General features: G+C 41.3%; 1 protein-coding gene across 1 annotated transcript in view; it reads left to right on the forward strand.

The window, feature by feature from the left end:
• The window catches only part of LOC118338128 (cytochrome P450 26B1), a 33,019-nt gene extending 24,707 nt beyond the window's left edge, over window positions 1-8,312 (forward strand). The window contains exons 3-7 of the mRNA XM_035675350.1: window positions 3,497-3,615; window positions 3,943-4,099; window positions 4,395-4,550; window positions 6,135-6,419; window positions 6,881-8,312. Coding sequence (XP_035531243.1) covers window positions 3,497-3,615; window positions 3,943-4,099; window positions 4,395-4,550; window positions 6,135-6,419; window positions 6,881-7,273 — 1,110 coding nt within the window. The 3' untranslated portion in view covers window positions 7,274-8,312. The remainder of the gene's footprint in view (window positions 1-3,496; window positions 3,616-3,942; window positions 4,100-4,394; window positions 4,551-6,134; window positions 6,420-6,880) is intronic.
• Window positions 8,313-9,467: the final 1,155 nt, after the last annotated feature.

Raw genomic sequence — 9,467 nt, forward strand, 5'->3', positions numbered from 1 at the left:
TAGCTAAATTCACAACGTTACACAACCTCCTTTGGCTTAACGAATATTTTGCCCAATCGCATTTGGGTCTCTTCTCATTTTTTTTTGTTTTATCGTGCTGAAGATCCTGCTGATTCTGAAACAGGTTCAGAGAAACCATTGTAGAATAGCTTATTGAATCAAATCAAACGACCAATTAACCAACCAATTACCATCCAATTTACTGATAAAGGAACCTGTAAGCTGAACAAATGAGTAGTTAAATCTCTAACAGATGTTAAAAATAAACAAATTGATTGAAAAACTGACCACATGACCACATGAGTAATTGACTGTAATCAGTAATCAATCAGATTATTTAATTGACAAGAGATTACTTGATGTAACCAAGTAAATGTTTGACTAATTTAATGATAAACAAATGAGGCAGAAATAGACATCTGTTTTTGGGTCAATCTGAAGGAAGTATGCAACTTGTACCAAAAGCAACCTCCATGGCACAATCAATGTCATTTTGAAAATACTGGAAGACAGTGTTGAGATGCATCATTCCTCCAAATGTCATCTAAATCCACCTCATCCTCACAAATCTACAATGGATGAATGAACGGTGTCCAATCGATTACACGTGCACATTAACAACCTCCAAACTAACCGAACCGACTGCCTAACAGACAAAAGAACAGCCATGACAGCCTTGGGTTTCTCCTCAGACAGTTTTGAGGTCAGATAGCGTATGTAATCCCCTGTGGTCAGGGTTGGAGAGCAGGTCATGTAAACTGATCTGTGACCAGCAGCCTCAGGGTGCGGCAGCAGAGGAAATGTAGCGCTGCTAACGTCTCGAAGCGCTCTGTGATCTGCACTAACCACTCCCTAACACACACACACAGCACATATACTGTATATTCCCAGTGCGTACACGTAATTCACATGTGAGCACTCTCGTGCACACAGCGGCAGCTCAGTGGACTATTGTTCATTCATTATGAGGACGACGGGGGAGGGAAGCGGGGTTTGGAGGAACGATGAGAAAGAGAGAAGGAAGAGGGCAACAGAGGAGAAAGAAAATGAGAGGAAAATGAGGTAGAGGACAAAATAAGTGTACAAGTGCCCAAACTGATGGTTTGGTGGCTGAAACATCGACCTCAGGAACCACATGTACCCTTGCTGGCCTGGGTTCAAATCCCACTAGAAGCTCCTTTCTTTCCTCTCAGCCTCCATTATGTCTCAATGAAAAGAAGCAGGAACACTTTGTCTTTATGTTACTTCAGTTTCAAATATACAGTAAAGTCATTTTCTTTGTGCATGATGTGCTTCAAAGCCAAGAGAAGTTCAGTTCTGGTTCAAACACACTATGGTGTACTCATACCGGTTAATTCTGCACAGATGTTACTTCAAGTTAGTCATCAAGGAACATGTCATTTTGCAACATCCCGTCATAGTTACTAAAAGTAAAGTCTACACTGTGTTAAGCGTATAGTTTAGTTTTTCTGCATGGTTATAAAAAGTAGAAGGTTGTAAAAAGAACCCACAGCGATAAAGTACATTAAGAAAAACCACAACCAAGATGCAATCATGAGTTTTGCAGGTTAGAAAATAAAGAAAGAGCTAATAAATAAACAACACAAAAAGTACTTTAAAATAAACAAAAAAGGAAAGAAACTAATACAGTGAAACAAATCCAAATTCAATGTTCCATCCGCATCTTAACTAGCATTTCTAAAACAATCGTAAGGCTCTTAAAGTGAATTGAGGGGCTGATTGACCAGCCACTGATCATTAGACAGAAGTATTCATGTCTAATACAAAACTTGCTTGTCCAAATGTTCCAGTCTCATTTCATTGGGCAGAAAATGCAAAACATGTGTACGGTACCAGTCGCTGAGCTTGCCCGACAATGTGCTGCATTGCCTCCCTGCGATTACTGATTGAATAAAACCTAATATTGTAACTTCTGTGAAACTTAATTTAAAGAATTAGACAGTCCTCTATGGTTTGAACAGTGTACTCTTTTAAAACCCATTGCTAAAAAGCTCAACCTTTAGCGCGGTAAAGGTTAAACGCACACGAATGTTACTTATCCAAATAAAGCTAAGTGTTAGTGACTGATTCTTATTAATATAAAAGCCCTATTCTTGTCCAATCCGCTCACTTTTCTCCTCTCCTCTCCAATGTTCTCCACTTCTAAATCACTTCCAAGACTGTTTTAAAGGCAGTTTTGGAGGTTAAATGAGATGGAATGTTATTTGTCCAAACAACACTGACGACTGGTGACTGATTCATACTCAGAAATACTACGAGCAGCCAGGAAAGACTTAACTCTCCCCCCTCTTCTCTCTTGCTCTTTCTGTCTGTCATTCTAGTTCTGCTGACTACAGCGGAAAACCTCCATAATGTATAAGTCACTTTAAAGAGGGAGGGGGGAGAAAGGGAGAGAGAGAATTTGGGGATGAAGAGGGAATGGGCATCACTGAAAATGAATAAGAATGAACACATGATGCAAAGTCTTGTCTAGGTAATTCAAGAGAGAGAAGAAGGGGATCAATGGATATAAAATGTTGCAGAGATATGACAGGAGAGAGAAAGAAGGCTAATATTAGAAAAGTTGGATCCACTGTGCGAAATGTTAAATGAGTCAGACTCATCACCATTGAGTTAAAGCCACTTTTTATACTGCTGTAGTGCCATTCATAGGTGAAATACCATAACTTTTGGGAGGATTGTCCATCCTTAAAATGGCCATGTGTCAACTAATTTTGGTTGCAATTGCTCAATTTATTCAAGAGTTATAAGAGTTGTCAGATCATGCCAGTTACAAGGAAACAGTATGTAATACAAAAACATATACCTCTTGTTTTTGGTGTTATCCAAATACGTGTTGCACTAAATTTGATAAAGACTGTTTCAAATTTGTTGGAGTTGGTGACAAAATTACCTATATAGAAATATATGTGTTTGACCAAGCATACCTCACATTTTAGGAGTTATTTGCAAAAAGTTAGAGCACTTTATAAATGGCCACATTGAAACCAAAAACGGATCAATTCGCCCCTTGCCTGAACTTTTCCACCAAATTATATGAGATTTTGAGATACTGCGAACTGACAGACGGACAAACAAATGGGACTGAAAAACCTCCTTGGCAGAGTTAGTGAATGTAAATATTATAGCAGAATAAACTTGTACTTCCATCTGTTCACACACCCTGTCAGTCAGGATTTGCCACGCTCAGAGGTTTCCTAAAGATATTCTGCTTGTGTGCATGTTTGTACTCAGTGTAAGAGGGACGTATGGCATATAGAGTCTGTTTGCTTAATCAGTGCTTTTGTCCTCTGCTTAGAATTGCACTGGTTCAAATGAATTTCTGAATGCTTTCTTCCTGTCTGCAAGACAAGTCCTAATATTTATGGGCACTTAATGAAAATCCAGGTCTCTACAGAATGTGTCATGAACAGACGTGTGTAGTCACATTCTGCATTTTAAATTACACTATATGCCTCTTGCTCTGTCTCTCCAGGTGTTTGCCAAAGTGTTCAGCCACGAGGCCTTGGAGTCCTACCTTCCGAAAATCCAGCAGGTCATCCAGGAGAGCCTCCGGGTGTGGAGCTCCAACCCTGAGCCCATCAACGTCTACAGGTACAGCAAGGGTCTTAGAGAACAGAAATGCCATTGTTATTGTGCCTTGAAATTGGGAACAGGATCTGCAGGTAGATATGTCTAAATAGTGAGTTTGAATATTGTACAAACAGTATTAGAGTACATAGAAACACCATTACAGGACATGGAAACCTCACAATGGTAGGAACATCACAATTAGAAATGACATCCCTGCAAGAAGAAACACAACCTAAGGAAGTGAACCTAAATGACATCGTCATTTAAGGTCGAAACGGTATTGTGTACAGAAATATCACCATTGTTCCAAGATAGCACGAGAGGTCCTCATTGGTTGTCTTTACGCAGGGAGAGCCAGAGGTTGTCATTCACCATGGCGGTGAGGGTGCTGCTGGGATTCAGGGTGTCAGAGGAGGAGATGAGGCATCTCTTCTCAACCTTCCAGGACTTTGTTGACAACCTGTTCAGCCTGCCGATAGACCTGCCGTTTAGCGGCTACAGAAAGGTATGTGTTGACATCCTCTACTTCCTTATTATCTACTCTACTTACAGTAGTTAGACCCCCGGTGTATAATGAGTATTGTGCTTTCACCCTATTTTTTACTTTACTTTCTACAACTGAGGCATTTTGTAAGTATTCAACATCACAAGAGGAACATAAACCTCAGCATTAATGTTTGGTTGCATAAAAATGATGAGAAAATGAAATGTCTAATGTTGGTATCTTTTGGTGAAAATGTGTAAAAAGTAATAACATTGTTGTTGGATAGTGTTACAATTCCTTGTGTATGTGTTTGCAGGGTATCCGGGCACGAGACACCCTGCAGAAAAGCATAGAGAAGGCCATCAGGGAGAAGCCGCTGTGCTCCCAGGGGAAGGATTACAGCGATGCGCTGGACGTCCTGATGGAGAGTGCCAAAGAGAACGGCACTGAGCTCACCATGCAGGAACTGAAGGTAACACATCCGTAAACAGAAAATCACCTGGGTTGGAGGAGAAGGAGTGCAAACATGCGCTGGAGAGAAGCCAGACGCACAAGAAGCCACTCAATCAGACATGGGACCGTTAACACATACAGTACAGATACACACCAACTCTAATGCGTATGTGTTATAACATACACACAGTCGCCCATGATGAACACACTCACTGTTTACATAGTAAAGTGCTGCCAAAGGGTACCTGTCTTGGCTGACTGAACACACACATACATACACGCCAACAATTATCTTAATTTCTCCAACAAATCATCGCGGGGTCATAAGCAATGAGAGTGACTTATGATACACATCTTTATGTAAAATATGACTGCAGGGATGCTAGGTGGATGCCCGACAGTAACAGTATAACACACACACACACACACACACACACACTCATGGACAGGCACACCCTCTATTTACCTATTAAAGTAATTCTGAGGAATTCTGTGGAAACTCAACTCTCTCTGCCTCTCTCTCGCTCTCTGTGGTTTCTGGGTTAAGTCCAGGGCCAAAAATAAGTCAACACTCCCCCTGCTAGGGGTCTGAAAGAGGCCTCCTGTACGCACACACATATATAAATACACACTCAAAGTGAACTGGGGAGGCCCTGTCGCAGAGGCCCAGGCTGAAGCACTCGCCTGCAGTTTTCTGACGCACGCATATATAACACACATAGGGTGAGGCAGAGATGTGTTTTGACACAGATGATGGCAGATGAGAGGTTTATAATGAGAGTCGTGCTGCCCAGCCTCAGTGTTATTTATTCCACTACCTTAATAATGGGCCCGGCACAGTGTGCTAAATGTTGTTATTGGGTACCGACTTCATATTTCCAAACACGCTACTTTTCAGGAATTAAAAACAACATACTTTTATTATGCACTGGCTTTTTGGCATTTTTTTTGGCTCTCTGTCATTACGAAACAAATGGCAAGCTTGAGGTGTGGGGTAGCGGATTTGTGCCAAAAGTAAGGTTGTCCCAGGTTGAGTTTGCTCCCAATTTGGCTTAATAATTATTGACAAAAACGATTTCACATTTTGAAAAGAATAAATCATAATTCCGATGACAACTATATAACATACAGGGTGAGAAAATCAGTTTTCTTCAATCATAAATTCTGTATTTTGTATTTCTACCACCTTCAGAAAACGGTATCCATGGCTATAGTTTGGCATTTGGCTAATATCCACCTTCATCCTTCAGCACATAATACTACCATCTATATTTCCACTCTCCAGACCCTTTATTCAAGTGACAAGCAATTAGCCCATCAGAAGCTGAGGGAGAATTTAGTTGGCTTGCCCACAAAGTAAAGACAAATCAACTCATATGCCCTCAGTACAGTCCTGCACACAGTGTACGTTTGTGCTCATGCTAAAATTACACTTTACTTTCCATATCAGTGACTAGCTTTTACCGACTTTGGCCAAGTAGTGAATAGTTATAGTGACAAGTAGGGAGATGTGTTTAGAGGCAGTATTTGGAAAGTGTCTAGTCTAACTCATTTTAAGAACCTGCACACTGATACACTATCTCGCCTCTCTGTTATCCCACAGGAGTCGACCATTGAGCTGATCTTTGCTGCCTTCGCTACCACGGCCAGCGCCAGCACCTCACTCATCATGCAGCTCCTCCGCCACCCTGCCGTCCTGGAACGCCTGAGGGAGGAGCTGAGAGCCAGGGGTCTCCTCCACAATGGCTGCCTCTGCCCTGAAGGAGAGCTGAGGCTGGACACCATCGTGAGCCTCAAGTACCTGGACTGTGTCATCAAGGAGGTGTTGAGACTCTTTACGCCAGTCTCAGGGGCCTACCGAACAGCCATGCAAACCTTCGAACTTGACGTGAGTAGGCCAGTAATGAGTACTGGTTTAAACTTCCTTTTTTTGTCTTTATTTTATACAATGTGAGTTCTATTTACAAGAAGAAGAACATAGTCTTATACTACAGGAGAATACCCAAAAAGTTAACTCTCAACGAAAAAATGCAGTCTCATTTCAAACAAATGGTTTAGTAAAGAGTAGTTAGAACATTGTCTTCAAAGATTTTTATGAAGAACTTTGAAAGTCTGGTCAAACTACAACAAACTATCCCTAAAGACAAGGATTTATGGGCACTCAAGTATCTCATTCCTGTATTCATAGCTGGTATGAACATGAGAGAAGATAAGTTATACCTAAAATTCCAGAAAAGTCCTACATGCTTAGCCAGAGGTACTGGAACTACATTCTTCCAAATCTCTGCCCAGATATCTACTTGCAGTCGCAATTGCACCCTTACAAATCAGCTCTCTTTCTGTCTCCAGGGAGTCCAGATTCCAAAGGGCTGGAGTGTGATGTACAGCATTCGGGACACCCACGACACCTCAGCTGTCTTCAAGGATGTGGATGCCTTTGACCCTGACCGCTTCAGTCAGGAGCGGGGAGAAGACAAAGAGGGACGCTTCCATTACCTGCCCTTTGGCGGTGGTGTCCGGTCCTGCCTGGGCAAGCAGCTTGCCACCCTCTTCCTTCGCATCCTGGCTATTGAGCTGGCCAGCACCAGCCGTTTTGAGCTGGCCACCCGGCAGTTCCCCCGCGTGGTCACAGTACCGGTGGTCCACCCTGTCGACGGGCTGAAGGTCAAGTTCTACGGATTGGACTCCAACCAGAACGAGATCATGGCCAAGTCGGAAGAGCTGCTGGGAGCGACTGTTTGAAGGGCAGAGAGTTGATGAGTAGGGGGGTGAGTGATCGAAGAAGTCTTTAGGGAGAAGATTGAAGGAAGGAAAGAAAGAATTTCAGAGTTATTTTTTCTTCTCCACCTTTGCTCTGCCAAGTTGGAGGTTCCTTTTCAGACTAAAAGAAAAGCAGAAGTCTTCGTCTCTTGTTACAGCTGATGATGATCGGGACTTTCCTCTGAGAAAGGAAGAAGCTGCCAAAAAAGTTCTTAATTATGCTCTATTCTGTGTATTTTTTTAAAGAAATATACAAACAAAATGTATGTACAAAAAAGCTATGTAATATAATTTGAAAGAGAATGTGGGTAGTGCACAATGGGAGAAAGAGAAGTATGGTGGTACTTTTGGGGAAATGAAGTGTTGAAATTAGAAAAGTAAAGGAAAAGATGGTTGTGGGAGGAAGGCAAGATGGATGAAACAGGGTATAGGACGAAAGAATATGATATTTTAGCATTTTGCTTATGCTTAATCAAATGCAGTGAACCATTTCAGTTGTCTAGCAGGGTAAAAGAGATGGGTATATAAACTGAAAGTTGTAGATTTTCTGGTCAAAATGTGTGCATTTAGAGCCAGAATTTTTCACGGTGCCACCCAGTTTCAACTCATGTTTTCTGTTTATTTGAAAAAGATTTGAAAGAATGATAGAAATCAGTACTGGCTTTGTGTTTTCCATCAAAGGTCCATCAAGATTTGAATTGATTACTAGCTTACAGATACAGTCAAAAGGATCATAGCACATTGCAGGTTGTGGCACAGATACACTGTGTTGCTGAGCTCAGATTTGTGGTCCACCGTTCCTTCAAGTCGACTACATCATGATGCAGTAAATTATTTGACCGTCTTAAATTTGTACTGCTAATGAGGGTCAAGTATCAATTCAGGAAGTGAAGGGCTGTGCTTAGAAATGTTCTGACGGGGAAAATATACTGGCTGCACACTGGGGCAGAAAACATAACATTTTGAATCTATGTAAATGGGCAATTTGTTCAATATATTATGACCTTTCCTGCTGTTTTTTCACAAAGCTGCCTCTAAACTTTATGATCCTCACTGATTTTAGTTGCCATATGTCTTCCATCCATGCATTGTACAATAGGGAAAGCTTTAGAGAACATAAAGGGTAGGAATTTCAGAGCTTTTATTCGAGTGATCTTACTACTTGTGTAAAAGAGGAGTGGAATTAAAATTACGGTTTAGAAGACAGTTTAACAGGAGTTTTTAGATTAAGTAACTGTTTAGGATACTCCTTAAGGAAGTATATCCTAGCTGAATGATTAATAACATCAGGATAGCTTTCACATTCTTCAAACCTTAAACGAATCCTCTTTCTTCCAAAACACAAACTCTAAAAAGGATTTAGAGGCTATGTCATCCTACCGTGTCTTAACATCTTTATATCTAGTGAAAACTTTGCATTACTCTCTTGCATTACCCACAGGTTGCCCAGCAGCATTGGCTCAAAATGTTGCTTATATAGCATATCCCAGTAATCTTGGTGGTGTGAACTCAGGTTCAGAGTAGACATTGTGGTGAATAATGAATAAGCCTTTGCTTTTTGACACTTAACTCTGACTGACTGCACATAAATAATGTCACTTACTCGCTGTTGTAGTTTCAGAGCTGGACTGATTACTTTTGTAAAAGCTGCCATTGCTTTGCTTTCTGTCCACATAAACAAAAAGATATCAGGGGTTTCCAATAGCGCTTGCTCTCAGTTGACTTCTGCAACCATTTTGTATCACCCCAAGCAAGCAATTTTGGTGGTGCAAGCAGAATCAACCAACAGGAATTCCCAATTGGCATCACACGAGATAAAAGTTACTGAATCGAGGTCAATCAGTAATGAGGTCCAGGTCTGCTCTGTAAACCCTCTGAACCTGTGCTTTGATAAATTAACTACACTTTCAAGCTGCATTGAGATTGTACTCTCTCGAACGGTGACTTTATCCCGCGACGAGGATACGAAAAAGAAATCACTCTCATGAAGTTTTGCAACTTCCTGAGCTGGACTAGGAGAAAAGACAGAGGGATAAGGTGGAGGTGGAGAGGAGAAGACCTACATACATGCTGCTTGAGTGTTGCTTTGTCATTCTGTGTTTGTTTACTTGTGTGCTATTTTAATTTTCTCGTCTCCTTGGGGCAGCCATTTGAGTTCTGCGGAGAAGGTGACAGT

The sequence above is a fragment of the Morone saxatilis genome, unplaced genomic scaffold (genome assembly GCF_004916995.1).
Source record: "Morone saxatilis isolate NCDOM2014 unplaced genomic scaffold, NCSU_SB_2.0 Contig4, whole genome shotgun sequence".
In the NCBI taxonomy this organism is placed as follows: domain Eukaryota; kingdom Metazoa; phylum Chordata; class Actinopteri; family Moronidae; genus Morone; species Morone saxatilis.